Source organism: Dermochelys coriacea, chromosome 17 (genome assembly GCF_009764565.3).
Source record: "Dermochelys coriacea isolate rDerCor1 chromosome 17, rDerCor1.pri.v4, whole genome shotgun sequence".
NCBI lineage: Eukaryota > Metazoa > Chordata > Testudines > Dermochelyidae > Dermochelys > Dermochelys coriacea.
Genome location: NC_050084.1, coordinates 22,418,717 through 22,441,169, shown reverse-complemented (window position 1 = coordinate 22,441,169; position 22,453 = coordinate 22,418,717). Strand labels below are relative to the sequence as shown.

At 49.0% G+C, this 22,453-nt stretch overlaps 2 protein-coding genes across 3 annotated transcripts in view; one reads left to right on the top strand and one right to left on the bottom strand.

Annotated features, from left to right (window-relative positions):
- FKBP6 (FKBP prolyl isomerase family member 6 (inactive)) overlaps positions 1-1,253 on the bottom strand; it is a 50,710-nt gene extending 49,457 nt beyond the window's left edge. For both annotated transcript variants that reach the window (XM_038375774.1, XM_038375775.1), the window contains exons 1-2: positions 1,145-1,253; positions 134-251 (exon numbers count right to left, since the gene is read on the bottom strand). In XM_038375774.1, the coding sequence (XP_038231702.1) occupies positions 134-251; positions 1,145-1,234 (208 nt within the window). In that variant the 5' untranslated portion in view covers positions 1,235-1,253. The remainder of the gene's footprint in view (positions 1-133; positions 252-1,144) is intronic.
- Positions 1,254-10,170: 8,917 nt separating this feature from the next.
- TRIM50 (tripartite motif containing 50) lies at positions 10,171-22,092 on the top strand. Its single transcript, XM_038376180.2, is given in 10 exon segments — positions 10,171-10,219; positions 11,092-11,313; positions 11,316-11,381; positions 11,384-11,440; positions 11,443-11,477; positions 15,789-15,884; positions 17,155-17,385; positions 18,515-18,537; positions 19,059-19,183; positions 19,561-22,092. Coding segments are annotated over 10 exon segments (1,515 nt in total). The 3' UTR covers positions 20,172-22,092.
- Positions 22,093-22,453: the final 361 nt, after the last annotated feature.

Here is a 22,453-nt window from a genome sequence, read left to right as displayed (position 1 = left end):
TAAGCAAAAGACAAAATTGCAAAGTGGATGTGGACAGAAACGTTCACTTAGTATAAAAACAAAAACAAAACACAGACATGCTCTTTGGCAGATAATCCCAGTAAAAGGCCTCCAACAATGAAACTGGTTTTACCTAATACAGAAGCATCCTCGGGCACCATTTCTCCAGCACCAGCACGGATAACCTCCTTTAACACCCCTCTATCACCAGTAATATCCTGCATGCGTTGGCCCAACCGTTGGTAAGGAGACTATGAATGGTGGGGAAAGAATGAGGCCACTTAGCCATCAGATCTTAACAATGCACTTCTACATTATTAAATGAAGATGTTGCAGCTGTAATTAGAGGGTTTCTGCTCTGAAGGACCCTAAGTACTGTGCTGAAATACTGCAGGATAGGAACAATCCTGCCTCCAAACTGTATTGTGACAGAAGCATCTCATGCTCCAGATAACGTGCAGAAGTTACGCAGCTGTGCTGTTCTTGGATTTCTTGCACTTGACCAAACTTTATTCACTGCCTAAAATTTAAGGCAAAAACCAGACATTAACTTTCTAACGTGCAGGGTGTAGAACGCACATGAGCTGAATTTGCGGCATTAAGATTAAATAATTAAAACAGAGGATTAACTGTAACCTCTCCCATTGCTGCCAGAACCTCTTGGGTCTGAGGAGCGCCCTGGCACAGCTCCCAAGCACAAGAGCCGCCCTAGATCCAAGCCCAGCCCCACTGACGGGCAGTGCGCGGTGAATACTTGCAGCTAGTTTTCTGTCTGGGCACTTTAGGGGTCCTGCAGTTATTAAAATAGCTCAGTTGCTAAACCCAGGGTTGGGAGTTCAATCCTTGAGGGGGCCATTTAGGGATCTGGGGCAAAAGTTGGGGGTTGGTCCTGCTTTGAGCAGCGGGTGGGACTAGACACCTCCTGAGGTCCCTTCCAACCCCGATATTCTATGATTCTATGAATGAAAACGGGCTTTTCCCCTCCAGACTTCGGGGTGGGGCCCCGCGAGGGAGAGAAGGGGAAATAAACCCGCTTCCGACCCCAGCCGGAACAGGCAGCCCGCAATGGCTGGCTCAGGACTGGAGCCCTCGGGACGCCAGGGGCCCCAGGCCGCGGCTGCCCCCGCCCGGTCTCCAGCCTCACCGCGCCGCCGCCGCCGCCGCCCCCGGGCCCGGCCCGCGCTTGCAGCCCGTTGAGCTGCTCCCGCCGCCACCCCCGGCCCTGCCCCTCCATCTCCCGCCACCGCCTCGGCGTCCGGCTCCAATCCGCGCCCGTCCTTCTCGCTCCAGCCAATCACCCCCCGAGAGCCCTTCCCCGCCCACCGCGGCACGTGCCCGGCCGTCTGAGCCTCAGGCCACCCCGCCTCCCCGGCTGCCAATCAAAGCTCGCCGCATCACCAGTCTCACCCAATCACACAGAGGAAGCGTTGAGACGTACCCGCCCCACCCGTGCTCCGCCCGCCGATGAAGTGAGGCATGCTGGGACATGTGGTTTCTTAGCGCCCTTCCCCCGCCAGCCAGAGCCTGAGCAGTGCCCCCCCGCGCGGGCGCAGGAGCTGCCCTGCCCGGCGCTGGGGCCCCTTGCACCCACCCGTGTCCTGCCCTGCGGGGCCAGGCGCCCCCACGAGCTGTGTGGCAGGCTCCAGGGGCTGGCTGCCCCGGGGTGTGAAGCACCAGCTGCTTCTCCCCGTGGGTGCTCCAGCCACAGGCACGGGGGGCAGGGGAGTGCTGATCAGCCGGGCCTGCCTGCGGGCAGGAGGTGCTGGGTGGGGCGGGGGAGGTGCTGATGGGGGGCTGCCGAGCACCTGCCATTTTTTCCACCTGGATGCTTCAGCCTCGGAGCACCCACGGAGTCGGCACCTATATACTTGCTATCTGACACTGCCAGGGGCCATGGCAGGGTGTGGGGCGCCGCGTCTGTGATGCCCTGATGAATTCCAGTCAGGGCCTTGCAGTTGCTGCTTATTTGCAACTAGAAAAGGCTCAGCCTGCCTCCCCGTTCCTGCGCTGGTCCCCCGACCTCCAAGAGGCTGTGCCACCAGGACTCTGACTCAGGACTGTGAACTCTCTCTTCTCTTGCCTCCACCCTTGAATCCCATCACTGGCTTCCTGTCTCCTTTTGCATCATACCTATGCTCTCCATTTTCACCTTCAAGGCTGTATGTAATATTGCCCCCACCTACACCTCAGTTCTTGTTTCCTCCTCTCTCCCTCCTGCTCCGTATCTGTCTCCCCATCCTTTCTCCTCACTGCTTCCGTTAGCTCCTTGTCCCACTCTTTGCAATCTGTCTTCCTGGCATTCTCTCCCAACCCTTTTTAAATCCCTCTTTGGAAGCCTCTTCTTCCAGGACTCTGTTTCTCCTGCAAAGATTTCCTCATTTTCTATTCATTACAAATTTTAGCTCTAGCAGTGCTCCTGGTGCTTTACAGGCATGTAAGATGAGGTCCCGGTCCCAAGGAAGTTACCATCAAAACTGGACAGGAAACTCATTGTCATTACTCAATAAAAAGACACTAAACTAAACTTATGCTCAAATAAATGTGTTAGTCTCTAAGGTGCCATAAGTCCTCCTTTTCTTTTTGCGAATACAGACTAACACGGCTGCTACTCTGAAAACTAAACTATCTAAACTACATGCCACAAGGGGCCACAACAGTGGTTCCCGTAACCCACCCAGCATTATTGCTAATCTATCCAATTATACTCTTAGCCCAGCAGAAGAATCTGTCCTATCTCGAGGCCTCTCCTTCTGCCCCTCCACCCTCACAAACATGATACAGTTCTGTGGTGACCTAGAATCCTATTTTCAACGTCTCCGACTCAAGGAATATTTCCAACACACCTCTGAACAACATACTAACCCACAGAGAACTTCCTACCAAGACTACAAAAAGAAGGATTCTGGGTGGACTCCTCCTGAAGGTCGAAACAACAGATTGGACTTCTACATAGAGTGCTTCCGCTGATGTGCACGGGCTGAAATTGTGGAAAAGCAGCATCGCTTGCCCCATAACCTCAGCCGTGCAGAACACAATGCCATCCACAGCCACAGAAACAACTCCGACATCATAATCAAAGAGGCTGACAAAGGAGGTGCTGTCGTCATCATGAATAGGTCAGAATATGAACAAGAGGCTGCTAGGCAGCTCTCCAACACCACTTTCTACAAGCCATTACCCTCTGATCCCACTGAGGGTTACCAAAAGAAACTAGCATAATGACAGGTTTCAGAGTAGCAGCCGTGTTAGTCTGTATTCGCAAAAAGAAAAGGAGTACTCGTGGCACCTTCATCCAAAAAAGTGAGCTGTAGCTCACGAAAGCTTATGCTCAAATAAATGTGTTAGTCTCTAAGATGCCACAAGTACTCCTTTTCTTTTTGCAAAAGAAACTACACCATTTGCTCAAGAAACTTCCTGAAAAAGCATAAGAACAAATCCGCACAGACACACCCCTGGAGCACCGATCTGGTATATTCTATCTGCTACCCAAGATCCATAAACCTGGAAATCCTGGACGCCCCATCATCTCAGGCATTGGCACCCTGACAGCAGGATTGTCTGGCTGTGTAGACTCCCTCCTCAGGCCCTATGCTACTAGCACTCCCAAGACACCACTGACTTCCTGAGGAAACTACAATCCACTGGTGATCTTCCTAAAAACACCATCCTGGCCACTATGGATGTAGAAGCCTCTACACCAACATTCCACACAAAGATGGACTACAAGCCGTCGGGAACAGTATCCTCGATAATGTCACGGCTAACATAGCGGCTGAACTTTGTGACTTTGTCCTCACCTATAACTATTTCACATTTGGGGACAATGTATACCTTCAAATCAGCGGCACTGCGATGGGTACCCGCATGGCCCCACAGTATGCCAACATTTTTATGGCTGACTTAGAACAACGCTTCCTCAGCTCTTGTCCCCTGATGCCCCTACTCTACTTGCGCTACATTGATGACATCTTCATCATCTGGACCCATGGAAAAGAAGCCCTTGAGGAATTCCACCAGGATTTCAACAGTTTCCATCCCACCATCAACCTCAGCCTGGACCAGTCCACACAAGAGATCCACTTCCTGGATGCTACAGTGCTAATAAGCGATGGTCACATAAACACCACCCTATACCGGAAACCTACTGACCGCTATTCCTACCTACATGCCTCCAGCTTTCACCCGGATCACACCACATGATCCATTGTCTACAGCCAAACTCTACGATACAACCGCATTTGCTCCAACTCCTCAGACAGAAACAAACACCAACAAGATCTCTATCATGCATTCTGACAACTAAAATACCCACCTGCTGAAGTGAAGAAACAGATTGACAGAGCCAAAAGAGTACCCAGTAGTCACCTACTACAGGATAGGCCCAACAAAGAAAATAACAGAACGCCACTAGCCATCACCTTCAAACCCCAACTAAAACTTCTCCAACGCATCATCAAGGATCTACAACCTATCCTGAAGGATGACCCATCATTCTCACAGATCCTGGGAGACAGGCCAGTCCTTGCTTACAGACAGCCCCACAACCTGAAGCAAATACTCACCGGCAACCACACACCACACAACAGAACCACTAACCCAGGAACCTATCCTTACAACAAAGCCCGTTGCCAACTCTGTCCACATATCTATTCAGGGGACACCATCATAGGGCCCAATCACATCAGCCACACTATCAGAGGCTCATTCACCTGCGCATCTACCAATGTGACATATGCCATCATGTGCCAGCAATGCCCCTCTGCCATGTACATTGGTCAAACTGGACAGTCTCTACGTAAAAGAATAAATGGACACAAATCAGACGTCAAGAATTATAACATTCAAAAACCAGTTGGAGAACACTTCAATCTCTCTGGTCACTCGATTACAGACCTGAGAGTGGCTATTCTTCAACAAAAAAACTTCAAAAACAGACTCCAAGGAGAGACTGCTAATTGGAAATAATTTGCAAACTAGATACAATTAATTTAGGCTTGAATAGAGACTGGAAGTGGATGAGTCATTACATAAAATAAAACTATTTCCCCATGTTATTTCCCCTCCCCCCCACCACCCCCGTTCCTCAGATGTTCTTGTCAACTACTAGAAATGGCCCACCTTGATTATCACCACAAAAGGTTTTCTTCTTTCCCCCCATCCTCCCTACCTGCTGGTAATAGCTCATCTTAAGTGATCACTCTCCTTATAATGTATATTATAATACCCATTGTTTCATGTTCTCTCTGTGTGTATATAAATCTCCTCACTGTATTTTCACTGAATGCATCCGATGAAGTGAGCTGTAGCTCATGAAAGCTTATGCTCAAATAAGTTTGTTAGTCTCTAAGGTGCCACAAGTACTCCTTTTCTTTCTTTAGACCTAAAAGTTGCAATTCTTCAACAAAAAAACTTCAAAAACAGACTCCAAGGAGAGACTGCTGAATTGGAATTAATTTGCAAACTGGATACAATTAATTTAGGCTTAAATAGAGACTGGGAGTGAATGGGTCATTACACGAAGTAAAACTATTTCCCCTGGTTTATTCCCCCCCCCACACACATTCTTGTCAACTGCTGGAAATGGCCCACCTTGATTATCACTACAAAAGGTTCCCCCCAGCCCACCCCCGCTCTCCTGCTGGTAATAGCTCACCTTAAGTGATCACTCTCGTTACAGTGTGTATGGTAACACCCATTGTTTCATGTTCTCTGTGTATATAAATCTCCTCACTGTATTTTCCACTGAATGCATCCGATGAAGTGAGCTGTAGCTCATGAAAGCTTATGCTCAAATAAATTTGTTAGTCTCTAAGGTACCACAAGTACTCCTTTTGCGAATACAGACTAACACGGCTGCTACTCTGAATCCTGGGAGAGTAACAGTAGGAAGAGATAATTTTAGGAGGGAAGCAGATGGCACATTTTCTTTCTTGTAAGTTTATTTATATTCCACAAACAGCTGCGAGAGTATAAGAATGTATCGATCTAATCTGCTGCTGTTTGGTGCTCATTGAATCTAGGTATAGAATAGCTTCATTTCTGACTCCCCAAAATGGCCCAGACCCTCTCATTTGGGGCCACTGTTCTAATTGGGAAAGGGTTTATGTGGTTTTATCTATGGCACTCAATACACACTTGTTAGATTAATAAATAATAACCAAACGTTTCTCAACATAATTCTGTACAAAAGGTAAACCTAGCCCTGCACCACCAAACTGCAGGAGAGGTGTTGGTGGAGAGCCTTAGATCTGTTTGGTCTATATAGCCCCTCTCACTGTTGTATCTGAGCACTTCACAAACATTAACAAACTCTATCCTTATAACAGCCCTGTGGAAGGGAAATATTATCAACCCCATTTTACAGAGAGACCCAAATGATTCGCTGAAGGTCACACAGAAACCTAGCAATTGCAAGACTGGATCAGAGCAAAGCAGTCCCTCTCCTCTGACAGAAAAGGAGTACTTGTGGCACCTTAGAGACTAACAAATTTATTAGAGCATAAGCTTTCGTGAACTACAGCTCACTTCATCGGATGCATTTGGTGGAAAATACAGTGAGGAGATTTATATACACAGAGAACATGAAACAACATGAAACATGAAATGGTTTTTTCCACCAAATGCATCCGATGAAGTGAGCTGTAGCTCACGAAAGCTTATGCTCTAATAAATTTGTTAGTCTCTAAGGTGCCACAAGTACTCCTTTTCTTTTTGCGAATACAGACTAACACGGCTGCTACTCTGAAACCTCTCCTCTGACAGTGGCCAGAATTATCTGCTTCTGAGGATATTGGAAGAACCACACAGTAGCAGATATGGGATAATCTGACCCACACATTGGATCTCCTAATCCTTTTTTGTTAGAAATTGGCTTAAACCCTGAAGTATGAGGTTTAATATGCCATCCAAAATATTCTCATTAACTACCATAAAAGTTTCCCCCCGAAAAAAAAAATTCTTTTGAAAATGTTTCTCTAAACTGTTTTCAGTAAAGTTTCAACTTTGGTTAAATAGGTGACCAAAAATTGAAAAAGAAATGGTTTCTGTTTTGTAGAAAAAACAGAAAATTTCAACCCAAGTGAAAATGTTTTTTTTCATTGAAAAAATGGTTCCATCAACTCTGCCAGTTGGACTGGATCCATGTAAAACCCCAAAAGCAATGGTACTCAACTGTTCCAGACTACTATATCCCTTTCAGGAGGCTGATTTGTCTTGTGTACCCCAAGTTTCACCTCACTTAAAAACTTCATGCTTACAAAATCAGACATGAAAATACAGAAGTGTCACAGCCACACTAGTACGGAAAAATTGCATACTTTCTCATTTTTACCATATGACTATGAAATAAATCGCAACACCCCCCAGACTGGGAAAAACTGATATAGAGCAGTATAAACAAGTCATTGTCTGTATGAAATTTTAGTTTTTACTGACTTCGCTAGTGCTTTTTATGTAGCCTGTTGTAAAACTAGGCAACTCTCTAGAGGAGTTGACATACCCCTTGGAAAACCTCTGTGTACCCCCAGTGGTACACGTACCCCTGGCTGAGAACCACTGCCCTAAAGGACTTTCTTGGAAGCGGCATGCTAACTGAAATAACCATCTGAATCTTTCTTATCAAGTGTGGAGCTTTCGGTGGCTGGCTATTCAGTCATATGATGTATGTGTTTACACCTGATTTTCAGTGAACACAAGGGGAGTGGAACAAGGGGTATGGTAGGGTGTTGTCATGAGGTAAGCACCATGGGATTGGTGCAGGAAGATAGCTTAGGCCTCTTTTCTTAGTACTTGTTCTCTTCATGTCTGCGGCTGTGGTGGGTACCCATCTTTCTGTACATTTGTGGGCCAGGTTAAGAAGACAAGGGGGAGAGTTCTCAGTAGGATTTAAAGAAAAGAGAAACAAAAGTGGGTGTGACAGGGCGCTCTTGCTTTGGCTGCTGTGGAAGCTGTGTGTCCATCATTTGTCACAGTGTAGCTGGATTCTGTCTGCCTAAGGGGACTGAACATTTCTGTCAGTCACAGACAGGCTGAATAATACCCCTCAATGTTTGATCTCTTGCCGAGCACCCTGCAGCTTTGAAGGGACAAGCAGGAAAAGGAAAGAAAGACTGAGCAGTGGAAGGTGAGTAATTCTGGGGCTCACTGGAGGGCTGTAAGATAGAGGAGTTATTTTGAAAACCCTCCCCAATCTATGCACTGTGGAGCCATCAGGTACTGAACTTGCTTCATCTGAAGTGTCTTCTCCAGCCCCTCTCCCACTTCAATAAATCAACCAAGACTGGTCCTTTTAGCTGTGTTTTTAGTCTTTTACTATCTTGTAATTATGTGTTTAGTTTTTGTTTTCAGTTGTGATTATATTTTAATTTCTTTGGGCACTGTCCCAAGCATTGGGCATTTGTCCTGAACTCTTTGCATTGGGGTTTGAGTCATGTTGCAAGTTTTAAATGCCAGTACAGGGAAAGGTTTCTGTATATGTCTCCCCATTTCCCCTTTGGTCTGCATGATTTGTTGTGGGAAGATGAGATCATGGAAATGGGTCTGACAGTCCCACTTAGGATCTGAAGGAGGGTTGCGGTCCTCCTGGTTTCTTTAGGCAATGACCTTCCTTAGTGAGCATGCCCTCAATGAGAATGACTTCACGGTAGTGGCTAGTCCCTTGCAAAGCTCCCATCTCCTTACCAACATTACCTCCAGCTTGGCTGGGTTTGGCTTGAGCCTGCTGCTTTTTGTCTAAGTGCTGAGAGATCAATCCTCAATCCTCCAAGCATTGAGAGATCTGGGAGAAGGTGCTGTTCACATTAGCTGGAAAGCTCCGTGCTTCATGTTGTGTGTGTAGTGCTGGCATTTGAGCCCATGTGATTCACAATCTCCAGTTTCTGTGGCCAGGAGCACAACAGAGAAACCTAATTGACATAATCTTCCCTAGCTGCCTCCTACAGTGGTTAAGCAGGATGGGAGAGAGGATAGAGATCACTGTGGAACATTACAGGGGAGGCGGAGAAGCTGGTGCCCATCACAGCTCTCGGGCTCTGGTCCAAGAGGAATGATTGTAGCTACCTCAGTGCTTTCCCACAAACCTCAGCTTATGCCTCTAAGGCAGGACATCAGCATTTCATTGATTGACATTGAATGACATGAAAAGATCCTGCACTATGAGAATCGATATATGGCTCATGTTCATGGCCATTTCTGTTCTTTCTCCTGACCTGAAGCCTGATTGGGAAGGCTCAGAATATTGGAAGTATCCAGGTGGAATTAACAGAGAGCCTTGATGAGCTTCTCACTTAGCTTGCTCAGAAGTGAAAGCATAGCTAGTGGGTGGTGCAAGAAACGCTGGCAGCATGGAGTGTTTCCCAAGTTCTGGCTGACTAGGACATGCTTAAAGGAGGTGCTGTCAGTCTCAGTTGGAAGGGGCCCCGTGAGCTCTCCATTCTTTCACTAGCCAAGGAGAAGGATCAATCATAGGTGGTGCATGGATTTTCTGCTGTGTTTCTAGGACTTCCAGATGAGGGATGGGCCAAACTCGGAGGGAGGATGTTATGTTATTGCTCCGATGTCTATGTCTGGAGAGCCATCCCAGATGTGGGGGAATCTTTTTGAAAACAGCTGATTGCATCCTACAGCCCAGGAATCTCTGCTACCAGGAGCCGTGGAGATGTTTCTGGGTTTGGCAGAGTGATTCTTGCCATAAAAGTTCATTGGGGTTTAGCTTAGGGGCAGGGCTGCCATGGCAGAGAGATGTAGGATATTGCCACGGATCCACATGACCTAGCTTTTAACAGTCTCTTGAAGGAACCTCTTCAGCCAAAAGTCCCACTCCTTCTTTAGGGTTGGCCTCACAGCCTCACCACCCAGCCAAGACCGAGCCCCTGGGCTCCAGAACTGCTGTTTCACACCATGAGCTGTGTCCAGCAAGCCCTACTGAGATATACTCTTGGTCAGAGATTTTGTGCTCTTCAAGGACTACTGCACTTCAGCAGGTATTTGCAGTGACACCTGGCAGCATTTTCAAAACATAGTAGGGTTTATTAGTCACCTGGAAAGCAGCATTGGGGCTTAGGTTAGACAGAGAAATCAAGGTTAAGACATGTCCATCTGCCAGCCAGAGTAATCTGTCAAGCAAACTGCTCCAGACTTCATTCAGGCTCTCGTCCTGTGCCTGTCCACGCCATGGGAGGACCAGCCAGCCTCTCCAAGAGCTACTCTTTATCCCTGCCTGGTACCTCTCAGTCCTTTGCTCTGGAGCTGGCCTCTGCTCAGTGTGAATGGAGGTTTCCCATTGTCTTCTCAGGTTTTCCATTAATACAGATCGGCCTCAGCCAGTCCTTTAATGATCCACTAAGTCTATCCCGGAGAGCAGGTGACACACACACCTCATGTCTCCTGCACTGACCCAGGAAACGATTTAACCCGGTAGCTCCCTTTGGATAGAAATGCAAAGTACAGAGGAAACTGCAGCACATACAAGATTCATAAAAATATTACAGAAAATTCCCACTTTGTCACAGGCCTCTTGGCCTATTTCGTGGCCAAGGCACTGCTTGTAAGATTCCTGCACCTATTTTGTGTAAACGGGGCAGCCACCAACGGGAGCTGAGCACAGCTGTCCTGCGAGCACACCAGCAGCGGGGCAGGGTCTCAAAGGTCAGCAGAGGCCCAAACCATTCCCAGTTCATAGGTTAAACCAACACCTAACACCTCACACAGAGAAGCAAGTGGAAAAGGAGTACTTGTGGCACCTTAGAGACTAACAAATTTATTAGAGCATAAGCTTTCGTGAGCTACAGCTCACTTCATCGGATCCAGTGTGGATCACAAGCACCATTGGAATGTGCTTCCTGTGGAGGGATCTCCATCCTAGGTGGATAGATGTGTTGGAGGTTTATTCAGTTAAACACCCCAGGGGGATGTGCTCCTCCTAGGTTCCTCAGCTGGTGGGTGACAGATTTCCACTGAAGGCATCCTGCTTGTTACATTAAGAACTGTTCTCATTAACTCCATGTTTTCCAGCCCAGGCACTCTTCTCCAAGACTGGGACCAAGCCACCGTACCGGGACAGACGTTTGTTGCAGGATGGCTCGGAAGAGTGAGTGTCTGTGAACTGGGAGGACCAGTTGCTCTGCCCCATTTGCCTGGAGGTCTTAAAGGAACCCCTGATGCTCCAGTGTGGGCACTCCTTCTGCAAGTCCTGCGTGGGGTCCCTCATGTGCAGCCTGGACCAGCAGCTCCTGTGCCCTGTGTGCCGCCAAGCTGTGGACTGCAGCACCTTGCTGCCCAACGTCACGCTGGCCTGCGTCATCGAGGCGCTGCGGACCATGGCGATTCAGATCCCAACCAGGAGTCCTGCCCTGTCCACCACAACCCCCTCAGCCTCTTCTGTGATCAGACCAACAGGTGATCTGTGGCTGTGCGGCATCATTGGGGGCTCACCGTCAGCATAAATCATGCCTGTCGCTACCGTATACAGCCGTATGAAGGTAAGTGCCTGGGCAGCTAACAGCTGGTCATGGGCATTGCCTGCCTCATGGCAACTGCTGGGTAAAGACACAGGCCTGTGACTGGGCTCCTTGGAGTGGTGAGAGGGGGGAGGAGCTGGGTGGATTTCAGGTGATAGAAAGCAGAGCCAATGGACCATCCCTGATTGGATTTCCAGACTGATGTGGATTTGGAGAGAACAAGAGTTCTGGCACAGGCTGTAGTTGAAATAAATCCTGATCCCGTGTGTGGGAACTGGAGCACCCAAGACAGAGTATTGGGCTTGCTGGGGTTTGTCCCGCAGCCACAGTAACCCACGGGGTCTGTACACTGCAGGTCAGGAGATGTGATTGCAGCACCAGTAGACAGTGATCAAAGGTAGCTCAGATAACAATGTAGCGAAGCTGTGGCACACAGACGTTCATGGGGCTAGGGCCTCTCCATACGGGGCCCACCTGTGCTGCCAGTGGTCTCACTGCTACTCTTACTCAAACTAGCTTTGACCTAGCTAGAGCTGAGCTGGCTCGGCTGTGCCTCCACGTGCTGCAGTCCCACACCTGCTCTCGGTGTAAGGACTCATATCCCATCATCAGTGTGTCACTGAACCCATGCTGCTCTGAGCTCAAGTGAGCCTTGACCCAGTAGCACAGGGGTGGCCAACCTGAGCTTGAGAAGGAGCCAGAATCTACCAAGGTATGTTGCCAAAAAGCCACAGTAATACGTCAGCAGCCTCCCCATCAGCTCCCCCCACCCATTCCCAGTTTCTCCCACCCACTGGTAGCCCCGCCAATCAGCGCTGGCCCTCCCCCTCCTCATCACTGTTTCTAGGTGTGCAGGAGGCTCTGCAGGAGGAGAGCGGGAAGAGCGAGGGCATGGCAGGCTCAGGAAGGGGGCAGGAAGGGGTGGAGTGGGGCAGGGCCTGTGGCAGAGCCAGGGTTGAGCAGTGAGCACCCCCTGACACATTGAAAAGTTGGCACCTCTTGCTCCAGCCTCGGAGTCGGTGCCTATACAAGGAGCCACATATTAACCTCTGAAGAGCCACATATGGCTCCGGAGCCACAGGTCGGCCACCCCTGCAGTAGCATCAGAGCAGAGACTCTGACCGTTGACACTACTGATTGGAAGGATCAATAGGACAGGGAAAAGCATCTGCAAACCAATTGTTTAGGCCCCTAATTTATTAACAGAATCTCTGTGCAGCCCTGAACTGGACTAGAACCTACCATGCCGTTCTGGATGCCCTAGACTTTGGGGAATGCAAGACCCTGATCACAGATTGGGCCCGCCTCTAGCATCAATTAAATATCTCAGAGCCCAGCCTGGAAAAGGCCTTGCAGGCTCTGTGCCTGCTCTGTCTCCCTGACTCCAGCGCAGATGTGCTCACTTGATGGCCTAGTGATCTGATCACAGGGCTGGGAGTTACAAGCTCCTCTGCTCCAGCTCCATTGCAGACAGTGACTGGCTCTATCTCTCACCTTGAACAAATCCTTCAATCTGCTTGGCTTGCTTTCCCGCTCTGTAAAACATGGATAACAACATCGACCCAGCTCCCCAGGGGCTGCAAGGGTTAATGTTTGTCCAAGGAGGGAGTCCAGGAGACATTGGGCGGGGGAGTGGTGGAGGGAGAGGCAGTCTTGTTCCCTGTTTACTCCAGGGTCCTTTCATCTCCAGTGCTCAAACACCTCTGGAAAAGAGTGGGCTGATAAGACTCAGATAAGGCCGCAGGGAAGCTGGGAGACAGAGCACTCAGCTACACAGGCTCTGAGCTGTTGATGTAACCAGCAAGGGTCCCTTCCAGCAGATCATGTGATAGCCAGTAAATGGAAAAGCACAGACTCAGCCCCGGCTCTCTTCTGCTGCTGACAGTGTCTCCTGCCCATAGTTTGGGCCTTGGGGCCCTGTTCAGAAATGGGGTATATCTGGGCTGCGACAGAACTAGAACCTCTAGGGCCAACTCTCCTCTCTCTTACTCTGGTAGTGGCTCCAGTTCAGGAACCTGAATGTGCTTAACTGCTGTCCTGAACCGGAATACACGTTTGAAGGCTTTTCTGGATTCTGGCTGCTCACCCCAGTGTAAATGAGAAATAATAACACCGAGGCAGCATCAGTGCAGAGCGCAGGGGAGGCGTTACTGCAAAAGAACCCACTCACTGGTGCATTTAGAAAAGGAGTACTTGTGGCACCTTAGAGACTAACAACTTTATTAGAGCATAAGCTTTCGTGAGCTACAGCTACAGCTCACTTCATCGGATGCATTTGGTGGAAAAAACAGAGGGGAGATTGAAACTGGTGCATTTGAATCAGTGTCATACTGTTCAATCTGGCTACACCCCCAAATCTTTCTCCATGAGATCACACAGAAAGGACAGTGAGCAATGTCCATAGATCAGGTTAGAGGAAGGACACAGTGGTGATTCATGCTATGCTTGTTTTTAACATTATTAATATTCTGGAACACTCACACTAAACAAATTCCCAGACTGTAAATTGCAAATCAGAGTGAGATAATGGGCCTGCCTTCTCTGATACAATCATAAAACTGTAGGACTGGAAGTGGCCTCAGGAGATCATCTAGTCCTTCCCCCCTGCTCTGAGGCAAGACCAAGTAAACCTAGACCAGCCCTGACAGCTGTTTGCCAGACTTCTTCTTCAGAACCTCCACTGACAGGGATTCCACAACCTCCTTTGGAAGCCAATTCCAGAGCTAACTATCCTTATAGCTAGAAAGTTTTTCCTAATAGCTAACCTAAGTCTCCCTTGCTGCAGATTAAGCCCCTTGCTTCTTGTCCTACCTTCAGTGGACACAGAGAATAGTTGATCACTGTCCTCTACAACAGTCCTTAAAATATTTGAAGACTGTTGTCAGGTCCCCTGTCAGTCTACTTTTCTCAAGACTGAACACACCCAATCTTTTTAGCCTTTCCTCATAGGTCAGGTTTTCCAAATTTCTAATAATTTTTGTTGCTCTCCTGTGGACTTTCTCCACATCTTTCTTGAAGTGTGGCTCCCAAACCTGGACACAGGACTCCAGATGATGACTCACCAGTGCTGAGTAGAGCAGAATAATTACCTTCAATGTTTTACATAGGACATTTCTGTTAATACACCCAGACTTATTTTAGCCTTTTTTTTCAACTGCATCATATTGGTCCACTGTAACCCCCCAATCCTTTTCTGCAGTGCTAGCACCTCACCAGTTATTCCCCATTATTGTGCTAGAGTGAACACTTGCCAACTAAAACCATGTTAAATGTTCAGGGTTTGTCTTGGCCAGGAAAAAAGGTGCTTTTAAAATTGAGCTGGCTAACGTGAATTGAAACACCACTTACCACCAAGCGTAGACACAGGTTATTAATATCTTACTATCATGTTAGCTGGTTAGACCTAGAATCTTTTCTTAGTCTAGACAGACTCTGTGTAGATAAGTACTGTCGTATTTCACAGCATGTCAGTTGGTCATGATTAACTCTGGTGTCCACCCAAAAAAAAAAAAAAAGGAAATGTGATCGTTCAACCAGAAACATAGGCTGGGGGACTCAGGGTCAGGTGTCATACCTGAAACTGCTTTTAACTCCATTTTTTTTAAACTTTTTAAATTTTTAAATTTTTTTTTAAGGTTTCAAGCTGATGATGTCCTTTTAAACATGTAGCTTAACATATTTCTGTTTATGTTGTAATTGTATCCCATATAACATACAGAACATGCTACATAGCCCAATGAATATAGCCCTTGGAATCTAAACTTTTGCATTTCCAGACTCTTAGAGTTTTTGTGCAAACTTAACATTGCAAGAGTTCTGTGGTTTTTGCATTTGCTATACAACACCAGTTTGCTCACCACTCAAATGCAGCCACCTCTAGGGTGGGATTCAGCAACTGTTTAACAGTGCATAGCAATTTAGATGTCAAATGAGCCCACAGGGAGAATCTTATATGGACAGAACATAATTGCCCAGTTCTCAATTTGGCCCAGCTGTGAGGGTTAACAATATCGAGGTAACGTAACATTAAAGAGGCCTAGAGGTGAACTCAGGCAGGATGGAAAAGGAATGATAAATGAATTCCCCATGGAGCCTAGGAGAACATGGTCTCATCGTGCCCTGTATTCCATGCGGGGAAGCCAGTGATCAAGGGAAGTATGACTGATCCCAGGAGAACTGGTTCCATTCAGGGCCAGGCTGGCCTGCACAGATAGGGGAGTGTAGGGCCCAGAGCCAAACCCCTGCCAGGTGACTGCAACGTGGCGACTCCCTTGGGTGCAATATCCTAGACCAGAGACTCCAGTCTAACAGGAGTATGTTCTGCCTTTGCAGGAGGAGCTTTCAGTGCTAATAACAGAGGTCCAGCAGCACAAGAGGAAGCTGGATGAGCACATCAGCAAGCTGGTTAACAATAAAACCCGGATCGCAGTGAGTGCAGAGAGCTGTGAGAGGAGCCTATGACCGTGAATCTCCTGGGTCCCAACCCGGGAGCAGCCCCAATTGTGATTACTGCTCCCGTTTGGCTAAGGATTGCACACATCCTTTTAGTTGTCTTACTCCGTCTTTCCCACCCTGGCTAGCTTGTTTCTCAACCCCTGCAGTGTCTTGTTTTAGCCGGTAAGCTCCTCAGGTCAGGGACGGTCACTGCTATCTGTTTGTACGGTGCCCTGCACAGTGGACCCTGACCTGATTGGCCACTAGGCACTCCAGCCATATCAATGTTAAATAAATAAAATAAAATAATAATAATAATAAAATCCCAGAGTGCCTTCTGCCCCACATCGGGAACGGTTCTCTCATCCCTCCCAGAATCCCAGCCTACCAACCCACACCATGCCAGAGTCTCCTAGGTCCCATGTCCTCCACCTGCTGGGCAAGAGGCAGGTGAATAAGTGTCTTGCTTCCCAGGGCTGGGCTAGGGTTACCTGGGCCAGCCCCAGCCCACGGGGAAGTAGATGACCTCCTGAGATCTCTTCAAGCCCTACCATTTTACAGTTGCTTTCTGTTGCTAGCAGAGGAGAGGGGTTGTTGTTCTTCACAAAGTGTGGACTAAAAATAGCCCTGCTTTTCGAAGGGGTGAGGGAGCCATCTTTTGTGGCACTGAACTTCCTGGCAGGCGTACAGACAGGCTTAGCAATTCATTGTTCAGAGCTGGTTTGACCCAGTGTCCTTGAAAGTGAGATAACCAGTGTAAAATATCCTGGCCAGAGCTAGCTCTCCAGCAAGATCAATACTGATAGCTTCAGGGCATGTTTGCCCTGCCAGGGGAAGTCAGCTTCGGGCGATTTCCATGTTTTAAGCAGTAGCAGTGGCCACAAAACAAGAGCTCCATTTTGTGAAAAAATAATTGGAGGTTTCTGCATTTGGTTTCATTCTGTTTCGGGACAAAACCAAGGCAAGGACCTTCTAAAAAATGTCATGAAGAAAGAGAGATCCACTGACCCCAGAATAGCCAATAGCCACTCGCCTGGATCTCCCACATGCGGGTGAGAGATCTAACCACTGGGATATTCTGGAGGGTATGTGCCCTGCTGTAGAAGGCAGGTGGTCTGCAGTTGGCCTATGGTCTGCATTGGGCATAACATGCTATAAGCTGGTGGAATGACTGAGTTGTGCTGAGCAGGGAGCGGGCAGGACCACCCCACACCTTGTCCCAGGTATTTTCCTCTGGCTCCTAGAACATGCTGTCCCCCTGCAGAATGAGTCAGACGTCTTCAAGTGGGTGATCCGGAAGGAGTTCCAGGAGTTGCACCGATACATTGACGAGGAGAAGGCCAGCTTCCTGGAGAGCATTGAGAGGAAGGCTGGCCACCTCATTGCCTCCATTGAGTCCCAGGTCACGCAGACATCAGACACCCTGCACAAGCTGCAGGAGATGGAGAGCTCGCTGGAGAAACTCAATAATGAAAGTCAGCTGGATTTCATCCGGGTGAGTCAGTCTGCCAGGGGAATGACCATGGAAACTCTGGAGAGGAGACTGCCCTATACCCCACAATGCAACCTGGGAAACAGCCAGATGCACCCTATGCACCCTGTGGGGAGAGCAGACAGCCAGATATCTCCATGCTTCCTCCCTGGGAAGTAGAAAGCCAGATCTCCACCAAGGAGAGGGGAGAGCCAGCTACCTCCACACAGCCTCCTTGGGAGAGCCAAGAGACAGGCAGGTTTCAGAGTAGCAGCCGTGTTAGTCTGTATTCGCAAAAAGAAAAGGAGTACTTGTGGCACCTTAGAGACTAACAAATTTATTAGAGCATAAGCTTTCGTGAGCTACAGCTCACTTCATCAGATGCATTTGGTGGAAAAAACAGAGGAGAGATTTATATACACACACAGAGAACATGAAACAATGGGTTTATCATACACACTGTAAGGAGAGGTTTCAGAGTAGCAGCCGTGTTAGTCTGTATTCGCAAAAAGAAAAGGAGTACTTGTGGCACCTTAGAGACTAACAAATTTATTAGAGCATAAGCTTTCGTGAGCTACAGCTCACTTCATCGTCCGATGAAGTGAGCTGTAGCTCACGAAAGCTTATGCTCTAATAAATTTGTTAGTCTCTAAGGTGCCACAAGTACTCCTTTTCTTTTTACTGTAAGGAGAGTGATCACTTAAGATAAGCCATCACCAGCAGCGGGGGGGGGGGAGGAAAACCTTTCATGGTGACAAGCAAGGTAGGCTAATTCCAGCAGTTAACAAGAATATCAGAGGAACAGTGGGGGGTGGGGTGGTGCCTGTCTATGGTGGAGTAGCCTAGACAACTATGGTTCTATCGCACCCTCTCCAGCCTCTCTCCATCTGGCAGTTGATTCCTCCTATCCCTGTGTCCCTCAGCCCCATCCTGGCTGCTGGAGACCCCCTGCCTCCAATCTGTGTAGCTTCCATTGACCTTCCCTGCATGGGCGGGAAGCGGAGGTGGCAGTGAGAGGCGCCATTTGCTGGTGCCAGGGTCAGATGGAGAGTCGGTGAGAATGCTGGCCAGGAATCCTCTGCAGCATTCCCCGGCCATGGGGCTGAGGCTGTCAGCACTAACTCTGCCTTTGTGTGTGTATTGTGTTTTACAGAACTACGGCTCATTCCCCTCCAGGTGAGCACTTACCCTCCATCCTTGGGACCCTCCTTCGAGCTATTGGGCAGCCAGAATGGCTAGAATCCAGGAAGGGGAAATGTTTCCTAGGAGTGGCTACTGCGAGGGCCCTTTCACGGGAGTAGCAGGAGGCATTGAGGGCTTGGCCCCAACTCTAGTGGTGAGCAAGGGCTGTGCCCATGCCAGCTGCGGTTTGCACTCCTTCTCCATGCCAGTGGTGTAGCAGCATCTCCAGTGCTGCTGGGAGCAGCCTGGCAGCAAGGCACCAGGCTTTCTGCTCCCATGGTTTACACTTTCCTAGAGGGGAGTGATGTAGTGCCCATGCCCCCTCCACCTGGCACAGCTTAGTGCCTATGCCCTCAGGGCTGCTGAGCACCCACTGCTCGGCCTTCAGCTCACAGATGGAGGCTAGAGCAGCCAGGGAGACTCTGAGTTCTGCCAGATGTGCGCAATGGGGAGGGAATCAGGGCCCTTAAATGTTCTCACTAAACCCCACTGCATGGTAGTGTCTTTCCCTCCAGGTCAGAATTTCTCCCTCAGCACCCAGCTGAAGGAACCTTCAGCGCCATCTCCTTTAAGCCAGGTTTCCACCAAGATGACATCAAGATGACAGTATGGAAACGTCTGCTCCGCAGAGTCCTGCCAGGTACTGCATACACATAGTAAGTCCCCTGCAGTGTGCTCAGAGTATGCGTGTACCTATGGTCAAGTGCATATGCTCCCTCTGGCATGCACCATGCTGTCTGACACACACAGGGCTGCTCAGGCATGTGCCAGGAGAAGCTTTACATGGGTCACTCTCCTGGTTATGCAAGAGCTCAGATGGGGTGCTGCCTGTGGACAAGACCAGCTCTGCTGGATCCAGCCCATTAGGCTACTCGGGGCTCTCCCAGGGTTCCTTGCACCTGGCCAGGCCTGCCTCTCTGCTCAGGTCCAACCCACACAGCTGCTCAGGGTTCACCTGGGCCTAGCCGCTTGGGTCTCCCGTCCTGAAGTTCTTCTGATTGCCATGTGTTTCCTTAGCCCCAGAGACACTGAAGCTGGACCCGGTGACAGGACACCCTCTGCTGGAGCTGACCAAGGACAACACTGTGGTGCAGAGCAGGCTTCTCTACCAGCACCGGGGCAGCAACCCTGAGCGCTTTGACTCCAGCAACTGCATCCTCACCAGCAAGGGCTTCTCCTGGGGCAAGCACTACTGGGAGGTGATCGTAGGCACCAAGAGCCACTGGCGCCTGGGCATCATCAAGGGCACAGCTAGCCGCAAGGGCAAGCTGAACAAGTCTCCCGAGCATGGCGTGTGGCTCATTGGCCTGAAGGAAGGAAAGGTCTACGAGGCTTTCAACAACCCCCGCACCACACTGCCGCTCACGGCCCGGCCCCAGCGCATCGGCATCTACCTGCACTACGAGAAGGGTGAGCTGACCTTCTACAACGCCGACAGCCCTGACGAGCTCATCCCCATTTACACCTTCTGGGCGGAGTTCCAGGGCAAGCTCTACCCCATCCTAGACATGTGCTGGCACGAGCGGGGCACCAACGCCCTGCCCATTGTGCTGCCCACGGCCACCATGATTCGACACACACAAGCTCCCGACAGCAGCCTGGACCCACCGGAGCCCACAAAGCTATAGATCTCCACCCAGAGCCCCCCACCGTACCCACTGTTTGGGGATTGTCAGACCTCTCTGAGCTGTGATGCCCAGATGGGGAGGGCTTATAGCTGGTATCGGTCTCTGCCATTCAAGCCTCAGGGTTGGGAAAACAGGATCTTTATCCCTTAAGAGCAGAGATAGGCATGAACCAAACCAGCCTCTCCCCCCCCCCGGGGGAATTCGGACATGATTGCTGCCATTTGGACCCATCCACACTGCTGTGTTCCACCTGTTTCTACCGCCTATTCCCCGCCCAGACTCCTGTGTGGGGCACCATAATGACTGCTAGGGACTGATGATTGCGTCCCAGGCTAAGGATCATGTCGGAGCAGCAGGCACAGAGAGAAGTATCCTGCCCCCATGCACATGGCCCCAGCTGTCCAGAAGTCATAGAATCATAGACTATCAGGGTTGGAAGGGACCTCAGGAGGTCATCTAGTCCAATCCCCTGATCAAAGCCGGACCAATCCCCCAATTAGAGAGGATGAAGACAGAATCCGACCAACCAAGACATGATTGTCTCAGTCTGTGGTCAGAACTTTGCATGGAGTGTCAGCTTCTCCTTAAACAATCCTGTTCTCCCTCTCCAACCCGACTGTTCCACTTAACACCAAGGTCCACATGCATATGTCCTTGTATAGCCCCTAGGATCTCCCAATTCCACTACTCAACCCTGGCTCCCTTTAGCTCATGCTTTCAAATCAAGAGCCCAGAGTTCATTCTGTCCAGGTGACCTGATGTGGGGCATCACTGCACACTGTTTAGTGGCTGGCTGGAATTAAACAGCCATCTAGCATTAGTGTGGGTTGCCTATGTGCCCTAGCTCAGGAGGCTTTCCCCAAACATGAGAAATCCACAGTGGAGCAGATCCCTCTCTGTGTCTGCAGCGAGTTAACCCGGTGTGACAGATTAGTTAAGTCTGTACTTGTCTAAATGAAACTACAAACACCATTTTATGAACACCATTTTGAGTGTAAACTGCACTGTATCTTCACTGTTGTCTTTTTATCTGCATCTTGGACTGGGATTTCTGGAAGTGTTAGCACATGGCTAACAATGCAGAGCAACAAGAGTGGTTAACCTGGTAGTTCCCCCATCAAATGGAAGCACCCTAGGACAGCAAGCAGCCTATTTCCTAGGGGAACCAGAGCTCCCAGGTGGGCTTGTAATCAAGTAATGTATCAGCTGACAAGGGACTTGAAGCCACTGAGGAGAGTCACCTGATGGGAGGCATTGGGACATTAGAAAAAGAAGCCTCTCCCTTCAGCAATTTCTGAGAGAGGCTATCAGGCCCAGAAGGTAAGGTTGTATAGTGGGTGGCAGGTAGAGGAGCAAAGGAAAGGAGGGTCCTGGGACCCTGAAAGGAATTAGCAAAACTCAAAGGGCTCTGTGAGTGGTGTGAACACTGGAAAAAAAATTCTGCTTGTGGGTTTTTGTTAGTTTCCATAGATCTGTAGATCTCTAGTGCTTTATCTGTGAGTAAAGGGTGATTGATTTAGAAATTCCTTTTGTGTCCCTTGTGTTCGCTGTCACATAGTTCCTGAAGGGGGAAACAGTCATCCACAAAGTCCCCAACTTCAGAGGAACTCAGGGAACATGCAACAACATCAGTGGGACAAATGGAAGATGCAAGGGCATAGTGAATGACATAATCAGCAGTGTAGCACCGCTCAGACAGAGGATGAAATATGTCACAAGTTTATCATAGAAATCAGGTGGTGGTGATGGGAACATCCCATCCTAGTTTTGTTTTCACTTCTGATTTCTATGGTAACAAGCTTGTCATGCGTTTCAGTCTCAGCCCTAGGCCTGCACAGAATTGCTTTTACTGAACATTCACAAGTGCTTTTACCCAACCATTAATGGAGTGCCACAACTTCCCTGGAAGAAGCTGTTTCATGCTAGATACAGCTCACTGTCAGTGAGCTGTAGCTCACGAAAGCTTATGCTCTAATAAATTTGTTAGTCTCTAAGGTGCCACCGGTACTCCTTTTCTTTTTGAGAAAGGTTTTTGTGATAGTAAGCCTCAATTCTCCTTTCCTTAGTTTTGTTCCATCCTTTCTACATACAGGGCCTTGTGCCACTCTCCATCTTTGGTGTTTGGACTTCAACTCCTTTCAGAGGACAATCATATTTCTCATTTGTAGCATAGCCAAGCTATAAGCATTTATTCTCTCTGACACAGTAAGTGCCATCAGCTGAGGCTCAGGGGCTAGGCAGAGACCAACCTTGAGACTGAGATATGCAGGTTAGTGGGTTAA